The sequence below is a fragment of the Rhinatrema bivittatum genome, chromosome 5 (assembly GCF_901001135.1).
Source record: "Rhinatrema bivittatum chromosome 5, aRhiBiv1.1, whole genome shotgun sequence".
NCBI lineage: Eukaryota > Metazoa > Chordata > Amphibia > Gymnophiona > Rhinatrematidae > Rhinatrema > Rhinatrema bivittatum.
The window spans coordinates 214,511,535-214,535,593 of NC_042619.1; the positions used below are offsets into that span (position 1 = coordinate 214,511,535).

Consider the following 24,059-nt stretch of genomic DNA (forward strand, 5'->3'; position numbering starts at 1 on the left):
GCAAACTCTAGGCTGTATAAAAGGGATACGGAAGACTATGAACAAGATCCCCAGTGGCTTAGTTACTAACTAGAGGAACACATCAGGGATAACTAAATATGAGCTAATAATGTAATACAAGCATAGTAAAGTTGATTTTACACACTAACCTCTTCGATCGCCCACGGCTGCTACTCCTGTGGTGATGTTCATAAGCCATGCTTTCTAACCAAGACGGTACCTCCTGTTTAGCTTCTACGAGGAGATCCAACAAGTCCTTGGTGATGTTTATGTTCTTTTCATTGAAAAATGAAGTAGCAAGACCTGAAACAGAAGCAAATATAGTCTAGTCTGGGGTGGCCAAACTTTCACACAACAAGAGCCACAAAACCAGAATTCACAGCAGCAGAAAGCCATCCTAATTTCAACATTCTGGTCACTGCATCTCAAAAAAACATACTTGCACTGGAGAAGATACAGAGAAGGGTGACCAAAATCACAAAGGGGATGGAACAGCTCCCCTATGTGGAAAGGCTAAAGAGATTAGGGCTGTTCAGCTTAGAGAAGGCTGATTGCAGATAAAGATAGAGGTCTTTAAAATCATGAGCAGTCTAGAACGGGTAGATGCGAATCCGTTATTTACTCTTTTGGATAATAGAAGGACTAGGGGGCACTCCATGAAGTTAGCAAGTAGAACATTTAAAATTAATCTGAAAAATTCTTTCACTCGATGCACAATTAATCTCTGGAATGTTGCCTGAGGATATGGTTAGTGCAGTTAGCAGAGCTGGGTTTAAAAAAGAAGGTTTGGGTAAGTTCTTGGAGAAGTCAGGAAAGATACAGGCGTCAAAGTGGATAATATATTGAAATAGTCAGCCCAGTATGCTATGGAGATCAAAAAAGTAAACGGAATGATAGGAAGGGAATGGAAATAAAACGGAGGATGTTGTGCCTCTGAATCATTCCAATGTGAGACCACACCTTGAATACTGTGTGCAATTCTGGTCACAGTAGCTCAAAAAGGATATAGCTGCACTAGAGAAAGTGCAGAGAAGGGAGACCAAAATATGGGGGCATGGAACAGCTGCCCTAAGAGGAAAGGCTAAAGAAGTTAGGGCTGTTCAGTTTGGAGGAAAGATGACTGAGGGAGGTATGATAGAAGTCTACAAAATCATGAAAGGACTTTAACAAGTTAATGTAAATCTGTTATTTAATCTCAAATAGGACCAGGGGGCACTCCATGAAGTTAGCAAGTAGCTCGTTTAAAACAAAATTGAATAAAATTCTCACTCAGCGCATAGTTTAACTGCTGAAGCTTGCTTGTTGCGGCGGTTACTACCCCTAACTAATCAAGCTTGATATTTCACTTGGATGCAGCTCCATCACTGCTCTCTGCATTAATGGTGGGGGTGAAAAGGAAATAGAACCAAGGGTTGCTAAGAGCCAAGAGAAACAGATAAGTATGAAAGGAAAGAAGTGTGAAGCTTGCTGGGCAGACTGGATGGGCCGATTGGTCTTCTGCCGTCATTTCTATGTAAACCACATGCCCTGGCAATGAATTCCAGAATTTGTGTTACTGGGCTTAAAAAAGGTTTGGATAAGTTCGTAGAAGTTAAATCTATAAACTTATGGTAATTAATAAGCAATAGTAGCTTGTGATGTTTGGGTTCTTGCCAGGTACATGTGACTTGGATTGGCCACTGTTGGAAACAGGATACTGGACTTGTTCTGACCCAGTATAGCATTTATGTTCTTAAGAGCTGGGGATGGGGTAGGAGAGGAAAGACTGCCCTGTGAAAAAAAGAGATCATACATCCATTCCTGTTTCTTCCACATAGCCCTTCCTCTCTCTCTCCCAGACACACTTCTCTTTATACACTTACATTCTTGATTACACATGCAGAACACAGTCATACCCTCAAATCCAGAAAAAAGCCATAAAGTTTAAGAGGACACGAAGACAGATTGGCTTGTTGCAGTTTCCAGTTCAGACTGTTTCAGTATAATTGGAAAACAATCACCATCATTCCTCAGAATACATTAAACAATGAAATAAAAAAATAGTAAAGTATTTCACACTGATAAAATATCCAATTAATAATGCATATAATATTCTTTAAAAATTTCAGGAACAGCAAACTCAAATCAGCAGATAAACATCCAATAATTAAAACAATTAAATAATCCTCCACTCTACATATCTGAGAACTCCAGATATCCGGATGTCCTAAGATTGTGGTGGATCAGCAGGAGAAGAGGCGGGGTGATTGTTGCGCCCCCAACTGCTCCTCACTGACAGAGGCTGATGCTGCTTCTCCTGCTCCCAAAGTGCTGGGGGAGGTTGATACTCCTCTTCAGTCCAGCCAGCCACACTATGAATGACTGCAGAGGGAGGATGATATACTGCTTCTTCTGGTCCCCTCTTATTCCACACTGCCCCTCCTGCTCCTGATTACCAGGAAGGGGAGGAGGGTGAGAAATAAGATGCTGCTTCTCTCCCGCAGTACTGATTAAGACTGCGGGACAAAGGGGAAAAGCAAGATGCTCTTAGACAGGTGGGTTGTGCGTTGTGGTCCAACTCTCAGGTTGCTGTTCCGTCTCCTGAAAAATTTGCTGACAAATTTTGATGGGGCTATGGCCTGTGGTCCACGCCATTCTGGCGCCTCAGTGCAGCAATCCTCCCCCTTCATAGTAGCTGGCTTGGGCAGAAGTTGTAAGTTTACAACTTGTTCTGGAGCCAGCTAAGGGAAAAGATAACTGCTTACAGGATACAGATAATGCAGATGCACGTGCATTGGAAGTCGGAAGCCACCATTTAACTTCGGAAGAACCGAATATGGCTCATGAGATGCCAGTTGGCCACCCCTGGTTGGGAGACCCCCAAGGCTTGCCAATAATCCCTGGGGGTCCAGCGGGGGTCCGGGAGCGATTTTGTTGTCGGCTGCCAGTAATCAAAATGGCGCAGATAGCCTTTGCCCATACTATGTCACAGGGGCTACCGGTGCCATTGGTCGGTTCTCCTACCATGTGACAGGGGCTGACCAATGGCGCCGGTAGCCCCTGTGACATAGTAGTTCAGAGGCTATTCAGCACCATTTTGAGCAAGGCTGGCAATGGCACACATGGGCACGGAGGAACAAATGGCACCCGGGACCCCGCTGGACCACCAGGGATGTTCGTAAGTCTTGGGGAGGGATCGGGATTGGGGGGGGGGGGGTTTGTATTATAGTTAATCTAAATGTTTGGGGTGGTTTCTAATTTAAAAAAAAAAGTGCCCCTCTCCCCATGCAAACCCGAAAAACGAAATTTCCCCGAAGTTCGGGGAAAATCGTTTTCGGGGCCCCCGAACCACTACGAATTAGGCAATTTCGTTGTAACTGCCTAATTCGTGATAAACGACTGCACATCTCTATCCCTGACAAAGTCAGATATGCTTTCCTTCACATGCCTTCTAGGTGAGGAAGTGGAGGCAAAGGAAAATTGGTCCTTACCCGCTAATTTTCGTTCCTATAATACCACAGATCAGTCCAGACCAGTGGGTTTATGATCCCTACCAGCAGATGAGGCAGAGCAAAAACTTTTGAGGCACTGCTACATAACCGAGCATGCCACCTGCAGTCCCTTAGTACTGTACCCAAGCCAAGATTAAAAAGCAACCCCCTTTCCTAGGGCGAACTGTAAAAAAAACAAACAAAAAAACCAAACAAAAAAACCCAGGGATGAATTCCTCTGAACTGGAGCTCTATCAAAAATACCAAGACCCACAAGGTCCTGGCAATTGTTTACCATTTGTAAAAGTTAAGTTGGTTATGTTAAAGACAAAAGGTACCAGGGAAAAAAAGTCAGTCTTTCGGCAACAATACTGGGGCGGGTCTCTGGACTGATCTGTGGTATTACAGGAATGAAAATTAGCAGGTAAGAACCAATTTTCCTTTCCTGAACATAACCAGATCAGTCCAGACCAGTGGAATGTACCAAAGCAACTCTACACTGGGCAGGAACCTGAAAGACCCACTCACTTTCACCAAAAGTCGCATCTCTGGTACCCAGACCTCCAAAACGTAATGCTTGGTGAACGCATGAAAAGAGGACCACACTGCAGCCCTGCAGATCTCCTACGGAGATACCAACTGACAATCCACCCAAGAAGCTGCCCGCACTAGCAGAATGTGCCTTAAGACCACACAACCGTTGGAAATATAGGCTGAAGAAATAGCCTTTCATCCAAAGGGCCAAAGTAGCTTTCGACACTCTTTGCTCCTCCGAACAAAAAAAGATGGTCTGACCTTCTGAAAGAATTGGTGACCTTCAAGTAACGCAAGAGGACACCCCAAACATCCAAAAGGTGAAGATCTCTACCCATTGTCGAGTCCCAAGACCACTCTGGAAACCCCGGCAATTCCACTGTCTGGTTCACATGGAAAGCAGAAACCACCTTTGAATACGGAGCCTTCCTTTTTGCCAAAGCAGCTTGTTGGTAGAAATACGTAATAAAGAGTCGCTGCAATAAAGAGCCTGAAGTTCCAAAATACATCTAGCTGAGCAGACTGCCACCAGAAAAGCCATCTTTAACATAAGATCCTTCAATGAGGCTAGACCTAAAGGCTCAAAAGGAGGCTCACAGAGAATCCTCAAGACCAAGTTGAGGTTCCAATCTGGACAGACCCTGCGAAACAGTGGTTTAAAATTTGCTCTCTTCAGGAAACAAATGACATTGGGATGAGAGCCAACGGCCTGCCCTGCACCTTACCCAGAGACAATCCAAGGCTGAAACCTGGACTCTGAGCAAACTATAGGCCAGACATTTGGACAGACAGAGCTGTAGAAAGGACAATAAGTGGAATGGATGCCAGCAGAGGATCCAACTGCTGCTGACCACACTAGGACTCATAGACCTTCCAGACCCTAACATAAGCCATGGAAGTAGGACATCTAGCCTGGAGAAGGGTACAAACAACAGTCTCCATCTCTCAAAAGCCAAGCCACGAGACAAAAGTAATAGTGATCTGAAAATATGGGACCTTGCCTCAGCAGCCCCTACAGATGAGCCAATCTGAGAGGACCGTCCACCAACAGATGCACTAAGTCCACGAACCATGGGCAACACAGCCACTCCAGCACAACCAGAACAACTAGACCTGAACGCACTTCTATGCAACGCACCACTTGTCCTATGAGTGGCCATGGAAGAAACAAAGATCCCCGTCAGCCAAAGGCATACTAGTGCATCTAGGCCCACCAGTTCTCTTCTGAGACTGAAGAACCTTGATGTCTTCGAGTTGGCCCTTGTCGCCATGAGGTCCAGCTGAGGTCCCGTCCCCCCCCCCCAGCACAAATATGATTCCAAGCCTCTGGGGACAGTTTCCACTCCCTGGCATCCAGTTGCTGCCAGCTCAAGAAATCTGCCTGCATGCTGTCTACTCCTGTTACATGAGAGGCCACAATCCCTTCAAGGTGATGCTCTGCCCACACAAACAGCTGAGCTTCTCGAGCCACAGCCAATTTGTCTGAAGACATCATTGCCATTAGTCCACGGTCGAATGGTACAACACCTCCAGAGCTCTGCGCACAGCTCGTTTCCAAATTGATAGACCAAGTCTTCTCCGCCCTTGACCATAGACCCTGGGCTAAAATGTCCCAGGCACCCCGCTTCCCAGCTGTGGAGATTGACATCCATGGTCAGGACCACCCAACCTGGAACTTGAGGTCCATCCTAGTCTCCAAATTGCTCCGTGACAGCCACCACTCCAGGCTGGACTTGGCATCCCTTAAGAGGCAAAGGGACAAAATACTTTTCTGACCTTGGATTCCACCAAGACACCCTCTGCAGCAACCGCATGTGAGCAGATGCCCACGGAACCAGATCCAATGTCGAGGCCATGGACCCCAGGACCTGCAGGGTAGCCGCAGACCTTCGGAACTGGGAGATGTAGCAGATGCAAAAATAAATACATACAACCATGTCCCTTCAACTTCACTCTGTCCACTGTCAAATACTTTGCCCCTACAGGTTTCAAAACAAACCCCCAGGTATTCCAGAGATTGAGAGGGGACTAGGTGGCTTTTCACCACATTGATCACCCAACCCTAAGGAGCTCAGATGCCTCACTTGCTGCCTTCCTCAGTCTTCGCCTGGATGAGCCAACATCCCTTCCCTCTTCAAGGCCACCGCTACCACCATCACCTTCGAGAAGGTCTGAGGAGCTGTGGCCAGACCGAAGGACCTGAAACTGGAAAATGCTGACCCAGCACCTTGAACCACAGGATCTTCTGGTGGACCTTACAAATGGGAAGATGCAGATATGCCTTGGTGAGGTCCATCGATGCCAAAAACACTCCTTTGCAAACAGCCGAAGTTACTGTACACAGGGTCTCCATTCAGAATTGTGGAACCCGTAAGCTCAAGTTCACCTTCTGCAAATCCAAGATGGGACAGAAGGTGCCCTCTTTCTTTGGCACACACAAAATAGATGTATTACCTTCCCTGCCCCTGCTCACTCAGAGGAAATGGAAGGATAGCTTCCAAACTTAACCCACACAGAGTCCCTTCTATCGCGTTGCGCTTACTTCGAGAATAATGCAACTCCAGGAAGGCATCTGTCAGTGGACATGAAAATTCTAAGGCGTAACTGTCCCTTATTACCTCCAGAACCCACCGGTCTGAGGTAATCTTGACCCACTGCTTGTAAAAATGGGACAACCTGCCCCTACCATGACAGAGGAGTGGATGCCCCTGGTTTCATTGGGACAGCTTATTTCCTCCAGTCACCTGACCAGATCTGCTTCTGGGGGACCGGCTAGCCCCTACCAAAAGGAACACTGTTGACTCAAAGATTGCTTAGGCCCAGAGGATGATAAACCTCTCCCAGACTGAAGTCTCCAACTCCTGAAGGAGAGGACGAGCAGGAAAGTTGTTTCTAAATGCCTTTATCTTCCAGTAGCCAATTGCCCTTAGTTTCCCCTAGGGACTTCAAGAGCTGATCCAGATCTTACCCCAAAGAGAAGCTTTCCCTTAAAGGGAAGATTACACAACCGAGTCTCTGACCACATGTTCACAGACCAATTATAAGAACATAAGAAAATGCCATACTGGGTCAGACCAAGGGTCCATCAAGCCCAGCATCCTGTTTCCAACAGTGGCCAATCCAGGCCATAAGAACCTGGCAAGTACCCAAAAACTAAGTCTATTCCATGTAACCATTGCTATGCAAGCCATAAAAGCCATTGCTATGCAGCCATAAAAGCCACTGCGCCACCAGATCATATAATGCATATGCCACATAAGCCACTCCTGCCTCCAGATGAGCAGCTTGTGTGGGGGACAGCACTCCTGGAGACACCTGCTCTTGTGGCTTCTGGATCCAGCATAAACAAGCGTGCTGCATCATACTAGCAAACCACTGCCTGGATATCCAGGAAATTGCAATCCTGGATATCCTTAAGAGAAGCCGCTCCTGCCACTGGGATCGTGGTCTTCTTGGTAACTGCTGATACCGCCTCATCGACTTTAGGATTAAGGTGATCCAAATGCTTTTTCAGCAAAGGAAACAACTTTGCCATCACTCTTCCAACCTTCAAGTCCCACTCCCGACTAATGAGCTTCTGAATCTCCTTCAGAATGGGAAAGGCACTAGGTGGACCCCGCAGACCATCAAGAACTGGGTGAACTCTCATTACTAGACTCCTGAGTCACCTTCACCCCAAACTCCAACACATGGGGGATAAGAGACCAGAGGTTGTTTTTTTTTTTAAAGTACCACCACCTGGGTGTCATCCCAGTCTGCTCCAGCTAGGTCTGGTTCATCTTTGCTCCCATCCAAGTCCTGATTTTGCTCTACATCCAGATCCACGGATGGAGTGGATGCCCTCTCTTCTTGCGGATCAGAGACCTTCAGATCTTTGGGGTCCAACTCCACCCACACAGTTCAAAACCTGTGAAGCTTGTCTCACCTCAGAGGCCGCCTGAGACCTTTTGGAAGGACCTGCAGACTTCGCCCTAAGCCTTTTTAGCTGTCTTCCTTGCCAGGAAGGCCTCATGCATCAGTAAAACAAATTTGGGAGAACCCCCCCCCCCCCCCCAGGCTCTCAGTAACCCCCTCAAGGCTATTGGGTTCAGAGACCAGTCCATCACCAATTGCATCTTCTCATCCCTGTGCTGCAGGAGAGTGGAGGAGGGGAATCACCAGCCACAGTTCCCTGGCTGCGCTCTCCCTTGGGAGCAGTGAGGACAGCCACCCCCCCATGGACCCCGGGGCATGAGAGGCCCTCCTTCGCTTAGGACCCCTACTGGAGGATCCCTCTCCCTCAGAAGCACAGCCTGTGCAAAGGGAGAAGGAATTGAGGTGGACTGACCAAGTACCGCAGGCTCTATAGGTCTCCACACATGGTTTCTGACAGACTGCTCTGTTCAAACGTGCTCCCTGCTCCGAGCTAGGCCATGCAACATGGCCGACCAAGGTCATATCGCCGCAGCACACAGCAAGGGATTCTTGCCAGGAAGCTCCCCCAAACGTGATCCGAACAGAGGCAGAGATCTAAAAATGTAGTTTACATTTCCTCTGCTTGACTCCAGGAGAGTTACTGCTTTGTACAGTTCGGTCCTTCTTGCCCAAGGTAGTTTCAGGGTTTCATTTGAATCAATTCATTTCATTGTCATCCCTAGATAAACACAAGGACATGGAAGAATACCGCCACCTCTGCCATTTGAATGCCAGTAGGCTTTTGGTGCTGTATCTGAAAGTTTCAGAAGTGGTCCAAAAGATGGACCTCCTGTTTGTCCTTCATAGTGGAAGGAAGCAGGGTGAACCAGCTTCGCAGGCTACCATAGCTTGCTGGATTAAGGAGGTGATCACAGGAGCCTATGTGGAGGCAGGAAAACCATTACCTCTTCTGGTTAAAGCTCATTCCCCTAGGGCTCAAGCGGTCTTATGGGTGGAAACAAGACTGCTGTCTGTTGACATCTGTCAAGTGGCGACATGGTCCTCCTTGTACACCTTCTCCTGGACATTCAGGCCCGAGAAGATGCAGCCTTTGCAAGGATGGTGTTAACTGGACCATGGGTAGCCTCCCACCATGATCAAGAGTTGCTTTTGTACATCCCAGTGGTCCTGAGTCCATCTGGCTACATTCTAGGAAGTGGAGAAATTACTTCTTGATAATTTTGTTTTCATTAGTGTAGACAGGTGGACTCTGCATCCTGCTCAAGGCTGCCCAAGAAAGTTGGCAAGGATTTGCCCATGGAGTGGATATCTATTCCAAGAGATTACAGATAAGCTGTCATCCAGGCCCTAGATCAGGGCATCTATCATCCTTACTGGGGGTTCAGTGTTTGGTTGGGTACAGTTACGGTTATCCATGCTTAATCTAGATTTTTAGATAGTATGTCCACAATGGCTTTTGAAGAGAATACTGAAGGGCTGAGGTCACTGCAGGGGTGTATCTTGGGTGACATCAGCTTTGAAACCTGACAGTCTCCATCTGCTGACAGGAGAGCATAAACCCCATTGGTCTTGAGTCCATCTGGCTACATGCTAGGAAATTAGATTTCCTATTACGTGTATGGGTAATGGGAGACTAACACCCAGTGAAGCAGACATGTGAGCTTGAGCCCACAGATTCACCTCAACTGTTGAAATCATTGATCCCAGAATTTTAAGATAAGACCATGCAACTAGAGCTGTATCTTGCATAGTTTGTCACCTGTATTACAATCATGGATATTCTTTTGGGGGTTAAAACAGATCAAACATATGCTGGTTCTGAAAATAGGCCTTAAGTGCTCCAGTTCTTGTGATGGAGTTAAAAAGCTTTTCTATATTGATTGCCGAACCAAGGATTTAAAGATATTACATAGTGTTGTGGCTAAACTTTCTGAAAATGTTTTGGCTCCGATTAATCAACAGTTGAAATATGGGTGCACTCCGATGCCTTGCTTTCAAAGGAATGTCACAGCTACTATCAACCTTTGTAAAGGTTCTCTGGGCAGTGTATAAACTGAATGGTAGGGCCGTGAACTAAAGGTTTGCTGAGCGTGCAAAAGTGTAGATAATTTTGAAAACTCTCCTTCATGGGAATGTGGAAATAAGCTTCTTTGAGATCCAAGGTACTCTCCCTTCCCTTACAAAAGCTATTAGAGATAGGAAAATGTATTCTTACCTGCTAATTTTTATTCCTGTAGTACCATAGATCAGTCCAGACTCCTGGCTTTTGCCTCCCTGCCAGCAGATGAGAAAGTTTCCCTGACAGTACATAAACCAGTGTGCCACCTGCAGTCCCTCAATATTGACCTGTACCCAAGCCAGATGATAGCAACCATAAACTAAGCAAACTGCTCCCCTCCAATGAGCAGGAGGAAGGTGAAGTTGCCCAAAAGGACAATGGAAAACTCATTTCCCAAATTTAACATAAGTGATCAACATTGAAAACCTCCAACAACCCTGCACTATATATACAGCAACAGTATGAATCGCAGACTCTTCCCCCGTGCCCCCCCAGTAAATGGGTGGGTCTGGGTCCTTGGAGACTAGTTCCTTGGCGTGTCGGAAGAATAAGCTCTCTCCCCTCAGGAACGATATGGTCCTCTCTTCACTGTCTGACCTCCTTCAATGTCGACCGATGGGTGAAATGGCATGGAGCTCCTGTCCAGGTAGAACTCAGGCGAGTCCCCAGGCTCAGCAGCCTACATGGATCATCCACAGACTGCATTCAGTCAGTCCTGCCAGAACCGGACAAAACGTAGAAAAACAGAGCAAGGAGAGAACACACTTAACTGCAAGTGCAGTTTTGGGTTTTTGGTTTGTTTTTTTTTTTAAAGGGAAGAAAGACTGCCAGTTTGAACAGTGACAAAGGCCCACCATGCAGCTGGCAGACAGTTGAGAGGAGAAAGGTAAAAAAATAAAACTACTGTAAGGTAAAAGAAAACAGTTGCAGCTCTAGAAAAAAAAATCACTTACAAAGACTGATGTAGAGAGCAAAGCTGAATACCATGACATCACAGCTCAGCAGGGGCAGGCGGGGGAAGAGACTTAGGGACTCTGCCTAGGGGGCAGGGTGATGCCATACTGAGCATGTGCAGCTGTAATGTTTGAAAGGTCTAGATTCTTTGAGATCAAAATTCTATGCCAGGCTCCATCTAATGTCACCATATGTGAGAACTACCATCCTGCTTGTCCTCAGAATCCCTCGTCCAGAGTCCCCAGAGGGAAGATATGAAGAATACCTCAATCATGGCAGAACTAAAGCATAGATTCCTTCCATACGTTGTTTTCGTTAGCTGTAAAACAGCCTTTATGTTCTTTGGTCACCATTAAGTCCTTATGAGGATACCACCATCTTTCGTGAATGAGACATCGTGCCGCCAACAGCTTCCATTCCCCAGGCTCTAAATTTGTCCACACCGGCGATGAGATGCCACCAGCCACTCTAAATGCTGCTCTGCCCAGAGAATCAACTCCTGGGCCTCTCGAGCTACTGTACAAATCTTGGTTCCACCTTGACAGTTGATGTAAGCTGCTGTCATCCCACTGCCTGATAGTATCCGTACTGGATGGCAGTGTAACCATGGCAGACAGGAGGCCTTGTGATTTATCAGATGAGCAGTGCATTTCACATTGCTTGCCTGTTTCAACCACTGGCCCTGCACCGCCTGTCTTGTCACACTGCCCTCTATCCGGAGAGGCTTGCATCGGTTGTGACTATACCCAATTCAGAACTTCCAATTCCACACCATGCTTGAGATTTATAGTGGCTTATTTATTTATTTATTTATTTATTTTGTATACCGACATTCGATCGAGATATCACATCGGTTTCCAGAAAACAGGTTGAATAGAGCCGGAACTGCCCTATTTTACATTGTAACAAGAGAACAGTTGATTAAACAATAAATATAAGGAACATTGTAACATATGAATAAAATTAAAATTAAATATTAGATGTGGGTATATAGACTTGACCCTGATTTCCCCCTTTAACAGAAGAGGAAAATTAAACTCTTCCAATAAATTCCAGCGGGAGAGAAGAGCTCCCTGCAGAGGCCCAATATGCGTGAATGCCCAATGCATTAATTCCAATGACAAAGAACCCAGTGCAGTTAGTGTAGCTGAGTTCAAAAAAGGTTTGGATAAGTTCTTGGAGGAGAAGTCAATTAACTGCTATTAATCAAGTTTACTTAGAGAATAGCTACTGCTATTAATTGCATCAGTAGCATAGGATATCTTGGTGTTTTGGTACTTGCCAGGTTCTTGAGGCCTGGTTTGGCCTCTGTTGGAAACAGGATGCTAGGCCTGATGGATCCTTGGTCTGAACCAGCATGGCAATTTCTTATGTTCTTATGACCTTTAAATAGTCCCCTGACCCTGGGCACCAAAAGCTCTAGCAGATGCTGAATCCAACACTGCAATTTCAGTAACCTCTCGCCCAGAGAAACACTATCCTCCAGTGTGTCAAACATCTCCCAGATACTCCAGAGTTTGAAAGAGGACTAAATGGCTCATTGTTAGGTTCACCACACTTCCTAGAGACTTCAAGTACAGTGGTACTTTTTGACTGATTGACAGAGGTCCTCTGATTTTCCTGAGCCAGTCATCTAGACATGAATGCACCAACACACCCTCCCTTCTGCAAGGTGGCCACTACAACCACCTTAGTGAAGATGGTACGCGGAGCCATCGCCAGCCAAAGGGAAGGGCTCAAAAATGAAAATGTTCCCCTAGGAACATGAACCTTGAGAATCTCTGGCCTAATGGTTATGTGTAGATATGCCTGTCGAGTTGAGATGCCAAGAACTCTCCCTTGTGTATAGCCGCTATGACAAACCTCAGAATTGGACCTCAATAGCCATGCAGAAAGGGGAAACTTGAGAGCCACGTTTACCTCCATTAAATCCAAAATCTGCCGAAACATCCTCCCCCTCCGTGCAGAAATTTTTTTTCCCTTTTAAAAGTTGCCTCCGGGGCATTCCAATGAAGGGCAACTAACTCGAATTGCATACGGGGATAAAGAAACAGGACGATTAAATTGACTTCTGGCCACACTGCATGTTCAGAGTCTGAGCCAACGGACTCAGCAAGACATTGTGGGAAAAAAAAAGAAAAAAAAAATCTGAACAGAGTCTGATGCAGCTCTCCGAGGCAATTTTCCCCTCTTCTAGAGGCGAGAGTCAATTTTCCCATCAGCATCCTCAGATGTCTCTTGATCCACATCCCCTTGAACATTACCAGGGACAGGCCTTCCCTACAGCATTTGCCTCCCATTTATCAGACAAAGCAGGCTCAAGCACGCAATCCCTAAATAGATTGCTTTGCCTTCGCTGGGCGCCCCTGCAGAAAGGTCTGCAGGCCCTTGAAACACTGAGCCCAGGAGGAGGGTGGATCTATACCAGAGCCCATAGGCCCAACTTTGCTCTCATCTCTCTCGGGGAAGCTTCTGCCATCAGCAACAAGGGAGCAATGACTATTTCTTCACCTCTCACTCCACAGGCTGAGGGGATGTCCCAACATGGGCAAAACCTGTAGTAGTCAAATTGCTTTGAGCATCTAAACAGAGGTGAGGAATGACCTGCTTAGACCTGTTCGACCCTGGTGCCTAGCTCTCCTGAATTTCAGCCTCCTGTGTGCACACCAATACCACCTGCGCACATCCCTCCAGGACCCACATAAATACACACTCAAGACTGTCGTAGACGTATGTACTCAAAACTAGGCCACGGCCTTCTGCACACAGGTCCCTGCACATGCAAACGCCAAGTGTGAGAATGCGAAAACATGCCTATGCACGTGGGAAAAACTGCCACCATGGCCAACCACATGGCTAAGCAAAGCCTGCCTGCACTTTCAGTTTTTAGACCTGGATCCTTTCAACAACCAGCACTGAAAATCACCAAAGGCCTGAAGAGCTTCTCAACAACTTAGGCCTCTTGACTCGCCTAGAATCCCTGGAGACTGGGGATTAGAGTCAGCATCCTTTGCCGCCTGTTCCACTAAACAAGCTTTGTGCATAAACAAATTAAAGCCAGCAGAAGCCCTCTACCAGAACTACAGACTCCTCTGTGCAAGCACCTTTCTGCACCTCTGCGGGACAGGGAATAGCTGGAAATAGTGGGGGGAGGGGGATTCCCCTGCTTCTCCCGACATTGCTAGAGAATCGAAAATGGCTGCCATTCCCATGATAGCAGGGAAAGCCTCAGCGCTAGACCCTGTCACCTGCAAGGCTCATCTAGCCATTGGAGTATTCTGGGCTCCCCTCAAAGTGCTTTCCCCATCAAGGATGCACATATAAGCAGTTGAGTTTAGATGCAACTGCAAGTCTACACACTAATGTACTGCCTGCCTCGTGCCATTGCCACACGGCCAGAACAGCATGCCACCCCATTTTACTGAACCTTAGGCAAGCCCTGGGTGACCAGTCCTGAAGCTGTGATCAAGGCCCCAAATGGCCTGCACAGCAATTCCACTGCCGGCAGGTCGCTCGCTTGTTTTCTTTTAAACAAGCTTTAAAACTGTACCCACTGCTTAACTAGCCCCAGAACAAAGAGGAACAGAAATTCAATACTTCCCTGTTCAGACAGGATCCAAAATGCAGAGATGCCAGCAGAACAAATGCTGCCTCATGGGGGATGAGGGATTTGGATCACAAGAAAAAACCCCACAATCTCGGAGCAAGCTACCATCAAGGGTCACCAACCCTCTGCTCATCTGCCTCAAACCAGTGGGGGGGGGAGGGGGGGGGAGATGGCTCCACCATGACCTAACAATCCCCCTGGGAGGAACTGGAATTTATTTTTTTAATGTGCTCTGGACTGCATGTTTTACACCATCTACTGGAGAAAAATACTGAGCGACTGCAGGCAGTGGTGGAACCAGAAGTGGAGCACTGGATCTGCAAGGCCGTTACGGGATCCCATCTCTGCGCAGCGAAGAGGACCCAGGGCTGGTGTGCCATTCTGTGCATGGAGACGCGATCCTGCGGCCATATGGCCCACAGATCTTCCCATTTTGGAAGGGGGAGGGAGCAGAAGTGCCACACAGCTTCCTCCCCCTCCCCACCCAAGCAGGAAGATGGCCCAAAGATAGGAGGCGGCCAACTGATCTTCCTGCTTGGGAGGGGGAGGAAGTGGAAGCTGAAGCTGTGCGTGGGTGAGAATGGGAGCCTGAATGTGTATGTGTGGGTGAGAATGGGAGCCTGGGTTTGTGTATGGGTGAGAATGGGAGCTTGAATATGTGGGTAAGAATGGGTGCTTGAATGCGTGTATGTGCGCCTGGATGTGCATAAGAATGTAAACCTGGGGAGGGGTGAGAAAGTGAGAGCTTGTGTGTGTGTGGGGGAGAACATATGCGAGTGAGAGCTTGAGTGTGAGGGAGTGAGAGAAAGCGTGTATGTGTGTAAGGGAAGAAGACAGTAGTAGAAGACAGACACTGAAAAGGAATTAGGAAAAGAGCGACAAGGGAATAAAATAGGAAAAAGACCAGGACCAACTGATTAGAAAAATACAAAGATCAGACAAAGGTAAAAAATTTTTAGATGATTGATATGCCATCTTTGGGAATATGCATTTCTTGTATTTTGCTCTCTTCAGAGACTTTAGTTTCTCAGGCTATTTTGGTTTTATCTGCATGTTTGTTTCTAATTTGTGGTCTCTTATTTCTATACAAGCCGTTAAGCCCGTTAAAACGGGCTACATTTAAAAAATATTTCGGTCTGTTTTCGGACACTGCACCTGTCTACACTTTTCCCTCACTCCCCCTTCCCCTCGCTCATTCACCTCAGTCACTCATTCTCCTCCCCCTTGGTCACTCACCCCCCCCCTCCCTCCCCTGCCCCCACTCTCACAGAATGATGGGGGACATCATTCTCTCTCCCACTCCCTCCACTCACTCTCACCTCCCATTCTCCCCCCCCACTCCCTCCTTTCACACACCCTCCCTCCCTCCCCTCAGTCATTCCTCACCCACTCACTCCCCACCCCCTTCCCTCTTCAGCATGGCCTGCTCATGGAGACGGGAGGTCTCTGGGGATCCCTCCCCAGCGCGCACCTCAGCTGCTCCATGCCACCGCCGCCACATTGCCTCCTGATATCGCTGCCTCCACTCCTCCCACCTAGTGTAGCTCGGCCCGCCCGACACTCGCATACCACCGCTGCTCCGCCCGATATCATCGCCGTTGATCCGTCGCTGCTGCTCCTCCCAGCGCCATCTTAGTTCCGCTCTGACAGACGTACTCTCCCGCCCGCGCATGCGCAGTAGAGCTGCTCTCTACTGCGCATTTGCGGACCAGTCAGAGCCCATTTATAAAGGTAGATTAGGTAAAGATCGGTCTCTGTTTTGCCTGTGAGTGACAGAAATGCAGTATTTCTGCTAGCATGTAGTTTCTCTGTAGTAGTAGTCCAGCTTGATCTGTTATTCCCGTAGGTGATGTATTATGTTCTAGGGCCTAGTGTAGTATTTGCATTACTTTTTCATAAGGTTGCTGTTATTTAAATCCTGAGAGTCAGTACTGTGACTATATGGCAAGGTTCTAGATGCCTCTTTGCAAGAGTTTGTGTTACTTCACAAAATAGCAGTGGAGAGTTATTTTTTGCCGAGGTGACACCAGAATTGGAGAGATTACTTATCTGATAATCTCGTTTTCCTTAGTGTAGGCAGATGGACTCAGAACGAATGGGTATAGTGTGCTCGTGCTAGCAGTTTGAGACTGATCTGACATCAGCACGTAGTACATATACCCCTGCAGGAAGTGCAGAAGCTCAGTAATCTTCCTTGCAAAAGCATTATGGATATATGTGTGACTGACCGATTAACTGAACATGATTAACCTGACCGATTGATAGTAGCTGGAGACCGCCAGTGTTCTCAACCGGAAGGCGTCGACACCCGGCAGGGTGGATGCCCTATGTAAGTAAACATGGCTTACCTTGAATCGGTGAATCCTCATGTATATCAGCAGCCGGGCGGGATGCTGAGTCCATCTGCCTACACTAAGGAAAACGAGATTATCAGGTAAGTAATCTCTCCATTTCCTAGTGTGTAGCAGATGGACTCAGAACGAATGGGATGTACAAAAGCTACTCCTGGACTGGGTGGGAGGCTGCCCGAGGTCAGTTTAGGATTGCCCTTGCAAATGCTGTGTCCTCCCTGGCCTGGACATCCAGACGGTAGAATCTGGAGAAGGTATGGATGGAGGACCTCGTTGCCGCTCTACATATCTCTGCAGGTGACAGCATCCTAGTTTCTGCCAAGGAGGCCGCTTGTGCTCTGGTAGAGTGAGCCTTGACCCGTAGAGGTGGTGGTTTTCCCGCTTCTACGTAGGCCGCCTTGATAACTTCTTTGATCCAGGGAGCAATAGTCGCCCGTGAGGCAGCTTCTCCTTGCCTCTTCCCACTGTGAAGGACGAACAGGTGGTACTGCTTCCGACATTTCCAGGTATCTGGACAGCAGCCTGCCGATGTCGAGATGACACAGTATTCGACCTGCTTCTGACTTCTTCAAACCTTCCATGGTTGGCAAGGATATGGTTTGGTTGAGGTGGAAGTGTGAGACTACTTTGGGTAAGAAGGAAGGAACCGTGCGAAGATGGATAGCCCCTGGGGTGATTCTGAGAAACGGATTGCGGCAGGACAGCGCTTGTAGCTCTGAGATGCGGCGAGCTGAGCATATGGCCAGTAAGAACACCATCTTCAAGGTTAACAAACGGAGGGACAGGCCTCTGAGGGGTCTGAAGGCGGGTCCCGCTAGGAATTCCAAAACTAGGTTGAGGTTCCACAGGGGCACTGGCCACTTCAGTGGTGGGCGAATGTGTTTGACTCCGTTCAGGAAACGTGAAACGTCTGGGTGCGTGGCAATGCTGTTGCCGTCACTCCTGGGGCTGTAGCAGGATAGCGCTGCCACCTGAACCTTGATTGAATTGAGGGACAGACCCTTCTGAAGCCCATCTTGCAGGAAATCCAAAATGATGGGGATTTTAGCGGCATGGGGATTGGTGTTGCGAGTTTCGCACAAAGCTTCAAATACTCTCCAGATCCTTATATAAGTTAGTGATGTGGAGAACTTGTGTGCTCGGAGGAGTGTATCTATTACCGACCCCGAGTATCCCCTTTTCTTCAGTCGAGCCCTCTCAATGGCCAGACCGTAAGAGAGAATTGAGCTGGATCCTCGTGGAGGATGGGACCTTGTCGCAGCAGGTCCCTGCGAGGGGGCAGGGGTAGAGGATCCCCTGCCAGTAGTCTTCTTATGTCTGCGTACCAGGGTCTTCTTGGCCAGTCTGGGGCCACCAGAAGAACTAGGCCTTTGTGCCGCTGAATCTTGTGTATAATGGCGCCCAGCAGGGGCCATGGGGGAAAGGCATATAGCAGGATCCCCTGAGGCCATGGCTGCACCAGGGCGTCGATCCCGTGAGATAGAGGATCTCACCTGCGACAAGTATCTGGGTACTTGAGCGTTGGACCTGTCCGTTAGTAGGTCCATGCCCGGAGTCCCCCTATCTTCTGGAAGGCCGTGGATGACAGCTGCCATTCCCCCGGGTTTAGGCTTTCTCTGCTGAGGAAGTCTGCCGTGGTGTTGTCCTTCCTGGCGATGTGTACGGCGGAGATGTCCTGAAGATTTGCTTCCACCCAAGCCATCAGGGGGGCTATTTCTAAGGATACCTGTCTGCTTCTGGTTCTGCCCTGTCGGTTGATATATGCCACCGTGGTGGCATTGTCCGACATCACTCTGACTGCTCTGTTTCAAAGTCTGTGGGCAAATCGCAGGCAGGCTAACCTGACTGCCTGTGCCTCTAGTCTGTTGATGTTCCACCCAGACTCTTCTCTGTTCCACCGCCCTTGGGCGGTTAGCTCTTCGCAGTGTGCTCCCCAGCCGCTCAGGCTGGCATCTGTAGTGAGCAGGGTCCAGGTTGGGGAGGACATTTTTGACCCCCGGCTCGTGTGGCCGGGCTGCAGCCACCACCATAACCGATTCCGTACTCTGGCCGGTAGCGGTAGATGCACGGTGTAGGTCTGTAATCGTGGGCTCCACCGAGATAGGAGGGCGCGTTGTAACGGTCTCATATGAGCCCATGCCCATGGTATCACCTCTAGAGTGGACGCCATTAGGCCGAGGACCTGTAGGTAATCCCAAGCTGTGGGCCGGATGGTGCTCAGCAGAGTCTGTAAACGATTCCGGAGCTTTGATCTCCTCTTGGAGGTTAGGCTGACTGTCTCCCTGGGGTGTCGAATCGGTCTCCTAGGTATTCCAGCGACTGTGAAGGCTGTAGGGAACTCTTGTTTGTGTTGACTACCCATCCTAGGCTTTCCAGAAGAGATATAACTGTTGGTTGCCCGGTGGCTCTCCTCCAGTGACTTTGCCCTGATCAGCCAATCGTCTAGGTAGGGATGGACGAGAATTCCTTCCTTCCTGAGTGACGCCGCCACCACTACTATTACCTTGGTAAAGGTCCGCGGAGGCAGCGTCAGTGAGGAACGAGAGAGCCGATTCCATTTCTTCTCCCGGGGTGTTGTTCCTGGCTTGTGATAAACAGGAACGAGTCACCACGGTGCAGCAGGTCGCGATTCGTAGGGACATGGCTGCCACCTCAAAGGCTTGTTTCAGAATGGCATCCAGGCGCCGGCCATGTGCATCCTTGAGGGCCGCCCCTCCTTCCACTGGAATGGTGATGCGCTTCACAATTGCGCAAACTATGGCGTCTACCTTGGGGCACGCCAGCAGCTCCTTGGTTGCCGGGTCCAGGGGGTACATGCTAGACAAGGCCCGACCCCCTTTGAATGAGGCCTCCGGCGCATTCCACTCCAGATCGATTAGCTGCTGTGCTGCTTGTAGGAGGGGAAAATGGTGAGCCGTTTGACGAAGGCCCTCTAGCAGGGGGTCCATTCTAGGTTCCCCTGGGGTGCCTTGGCCCGGGATAGCCAGCTCCGACAGGCATTGAGAGACCAGGTCTGGGAGATCCTCCTTAAGAAAGAAGAGTCTCATTGTTTGATACGGCTCTATCCCCGAGGGAAGTTCTCCCTCCTCGGTGAGCTCGCCCTCCTCCTCAGAGCAATCTGAATCCCCAGAAGTGGGGCTTCCGAGTGGCCGTGCCTAGGTCTTGAGGGTCCAGGGTCATCCGGTACGTATGGGTCCGTTCGGGGATCAGACTGCATCTTGACAAAGGCGTGAATCCCCTTGAATAATTCCACCCAGGAGAGCGAAGCAGGTTCTAGCCGTAGGGGCACCAGGTCTCTAGGGTTCCCCTGCTGCTCACCTCGGCCTGCTGGGTCCGGAGTGTTCCCTGAGGAACTGGCAATTAATCTGGGCTGGGACCAGCCCTGGCCCGGAACTCCCAGGGCCTCCTCACATTGGACACATAGGGAGTCTGCTTCCTCGCTCTGTGTGGCTTCTGAGGTGGCATGCTGAGCAGAGGCTTAGAGCTCTTATGCCTGATTCTGGAGGTGCCGGCTCTGTGGACGCATGGGCTCTCATACGCTCCATCGCGTCTGTTATCTCTATGCGCCGGTGCGCTCCCAGCCGAAAGTATGCGCTTTGTAATATGCGCGAAAGATGTGCGCCTGTTAACGTGCGCCTATCAACGTGTGCCTAAATAATATGCGCCCAATTACTTTCGGGCGCCTAACATACGCGCCCGTTGCCTGTGCGCTTAGTCTGGTCTGAACGCTAAATAGAGGCGGCGAACCAGGGCAGATGGCGACGGTGAGCAGGCAGGCAAAATGGCGACCTCCTTGGCGTGCTGCCACGTAGGCAGACCCCGCTAATCCTCGTTCCTCGGAGAACAGCAAAAGTAAAGATGTACGCCTTACCTGATCTTCGGCACTTACTGGCTGCGACCCAGGCGGTCTCCGGCTGCGGGGGGAGAGGGTGATTACCTTCACAGTCGCGCTCGAGGAAGTGCACCCGCTGCCTCTAGGCCGCGCCCGAACTCGTCTCGCTCGGGGGCCAAGTCCTCACCGCAAACGGATCGGGACCGAGGCTGCCTCTATGCCGCGCCCGAGCCCTTCTCACTCGGGGGCTAGGTCCCTGCCGTGAGTCGGCCAGCGGACCGAGGCTCTTACCTCCGAGGGACCATGGAAATCACCTCGGGAAACTCAACTGGGGGAGGGACCCGAGGGTATCACTGCAGGAGTGCGGGGCTCGTCTTCAGGTAGGATTCTTCTATGAATTTAGTCGTTAGAATTTGGAAAAATGCTCAGCGAGCGTAAGGTAGCTCCAAACTGCTTTGGAGACAGAAATTACTGAGCTTCTGCACTTCCTGCAGGGGTATATGTACTACGTGCTGATGTCAGATCCGTCTCCAACTGCTAGCACGAGCACACTATACCCATTCGTTCTGAGTCCATCTGCTACACGCTAGGAAATTGAAATTTTTTTCACGTTAGTTGTAATGTGAATTGCCCTAGCTCTGCGCTGCACCTGTTCTGATGATTAATTGTATTTTATTGTATTTATGAAGATTTCTGGTTTTCTGCAAAGATGGTTTAAGAAAGAATACATTGTTTTATTACATGATCTGATTGTTTTCTATACTTGTGCATTTATAAACTGCAATAAATTAAAATAAATTCTGATTAGTAAGGAATTTTTAATGCTGGTAAATGCTTGAAATAATTGAGGTAAAATGTTTTAAAGTTTCATGCATGATGGCTGTTGCAAATTACTTACAAAGCCATTCTAGTGTGCAGTATATGGCATTATTTATCAATAAGAAAACAACTAGGTCTCAGACCTGCATGCCTACAGCCCACCCTGTTAACCTTGTGCCCACCCAAAAAATCAATTCTGGCTACGCCACTGACTGCAGATGGTACCCTGGGTTATGCACAATGTCAGTGAAATTATCTGAATAACTGCTGGCATGGAGGAAAAACCCAAGAGTCTGGGCTGATCTGGGTATGTACAGGGAAACTGAGTTTCCATATGAAAGTGAGGGATAATTAAGACCTCCGTTCACACCTTTCAATCCAAATTTGGTCTGAAAATTCCATCTTTCTTTGGGATTACACAAACTGAATATCCCTTGCAAATTTCATAAAAAGGGAGAGTGCAAAGAGTTTACTACCTGTGACAGGTGTTCTCCCAGGACAGCAGGATGTTAGTCCTCACATATGGGTTCATCATCGGATGGAGCCCTATCACAAAACACTTTTGTCAAAGTTTCTAGATATTTGACTGGCATACTGAGCATGCCACTAACCCTGCATCCACCAGAAGTCCCCTTCAGTCTTGTTTGTAGCAAAAGTACAAGCAAAAAATAAAATGTTAGCAAACCCAACTCCGCAGGGTGGCGGGTAGGTTTCGTGAGGACTAACATCCTGCTGTCCTGGGAGAACACCTGTTACAGGTAAGCAACTCTGCTTTCTCCCAGAACAAGCAGGATGGTAGTCCTCACATATGGGTGAATAGCGGCAATCAAGCAGCAACCAACAATGTGCAACAGGCACAACAGGGGTGCTGTTGTTTATGAGGGCAGCCTGGATTTCACAGTGGGTTGTAGGTAGGAAGTTGGGTCATTAAACTGGAAACAAGTTACACAGTACAGACTGGCCAAAGATGCACTCCTGCCTGCCAGTCTTGTCAAGGCAGTAATGAGCTGCAAAAGTGTGGAGAGAGTCCCAAGTAGCAGCTCTACAGATATCCACAATAGGTACCCGGAGGTGTGCTACTGATGTTGCCATGGCTCTAACCAAATGCGCTCTCACGCGTCCCTGTAGCGGAAGGCCTGCTTGTTGGTAGCAGAAGGTAATATAGTCCGCCAGCCAGGTGGACAGGGTCTGCTTGCCCACCGGAACTCCCAGTTTGGTCTTATCAAAAGACAAAAAGTTGGGTGGACTTCCTGTGGGCTGTAGTGCGGTCCAAATAAAAGGCGAGTGCATGTTTACAGTCCAAGGAATGCAGTGCCTGCTCACCTGGGTGAGTGAAGTTTTGGAAAAAGTTAGGAAGTATTATGGTTTGATTTAAGTGGAAATCAGAAGCTACCTTTGGCAAAAATTTAGGGTGAGTGCGGAGTACCACCCGATCGTGGAGAAATTTGGTATAAGGTGGGTATGTTACCAGTGCCTGTAGCTCACTGACTCTGCAAGCCGACATAGCAACTAGAAAGATCGCTTTCCAAGTAAGATGTCGGAGCTCGCAGAAGTGTAGGGGCTTGGAGGTCGCATGAGCCATGCTAGCACAACATTGAGGTCCCATGCAGCAACTGGGGGATGCAGTGGAGGCTTCAGCTGGAGTAAGCCTCTCAGTGACCTAACAAGGGGTTGTGCCGAAATTGGGGCATCTCCTATACCTTTATGGTAAGTGGCTATGGCACTTATATGTACTCGGATAGAGGAAGTTTGTAGGCCAGACTCTGAGGTGCCACAGGTAGTCCAGGAAAAGGGATCTATTTCCTATGTCATGCACCACAAGAAGAATCTTTTCCACTTTGAATGATAAGATTTTCTAGTAGAAGGCTTCCGTGAAGCTACAAGGACCTGGGACACAGTTAGAAAGGTTAAGGGATTGTTGAATCAACCTTTCAACATCCATGCTGTCAGAGACAGAGAGTGGAGGTTTGGATGACTCAGTCCGTTAAGCGTTAAGAGTTGGATCTGTGCCCAGGCGAATTGGTTGCTAAAACTAAGAGGATGGGAAACCAAACTTGTCACGGCCAGGATAGGGCTATGAGGATCATTGTGCCCCAGTTGTCACTTCAAGAAAGTCTTGATAGGAATAGGAGGGTATGCGTATAGAAGACAAGACACCAGAAATCTCTGGAAACCAGTTCAAGACTTCTCCGAAACCCTGCCTGAAGAATTCCAGGAAGGATTGTCTACCATCCTCCAGAAGGGATTCGAAGCTGGGAAAGACAAGGTCAGGGCAGCTTATGATATCTTCGACATTGTTTCCAGAGTATCAGCGGCAGGAATAAACACTCAAATCTTCTGACTTACTCCAGGAAGTCCAGGACAGGTTAGCAGACCTTCCATGCACAGGGAACAATTTGTTTTGTGATGCAGTGGTCCGCAGGGAGAGAAGAGGAATCTGTCTTAGGGGGTGTCGAGCAAAGTCCAATGTGCAGCCGTGCTTTAGAATATCCAGGACCCACTGGTCCGACTTGATCTG

The 24,059-nt window shown here is 48.6% G+C and overlaps 1 protein-coding gene across 4 annotated transcripts in view; it reads right to left on the bottom strand.

Annotated features, from left to right (window-relative positions):
• Positions 1 to 24,059, bottom strand: part of DDX3X (DEAD-box helicase 3 X-linked) — a 293,692-nt gene that overhangs the window by 22,828 nt on the left and 246,805 nt on the right. For all 4 annotated transcript variants that reach the window (XM_029603138.1, XM_029603137.1, XM_029603141.1 and 1 more), the window contains one exon: positions 150 to 303. In XM_029603138.1, coding sequence (XP_029458998.1) covers positions 150 to 303 — 154 coding nt within the window. The remainder of the gene's footprint in view (positions 1 to 149; positions 304 to 24,059) is intronic.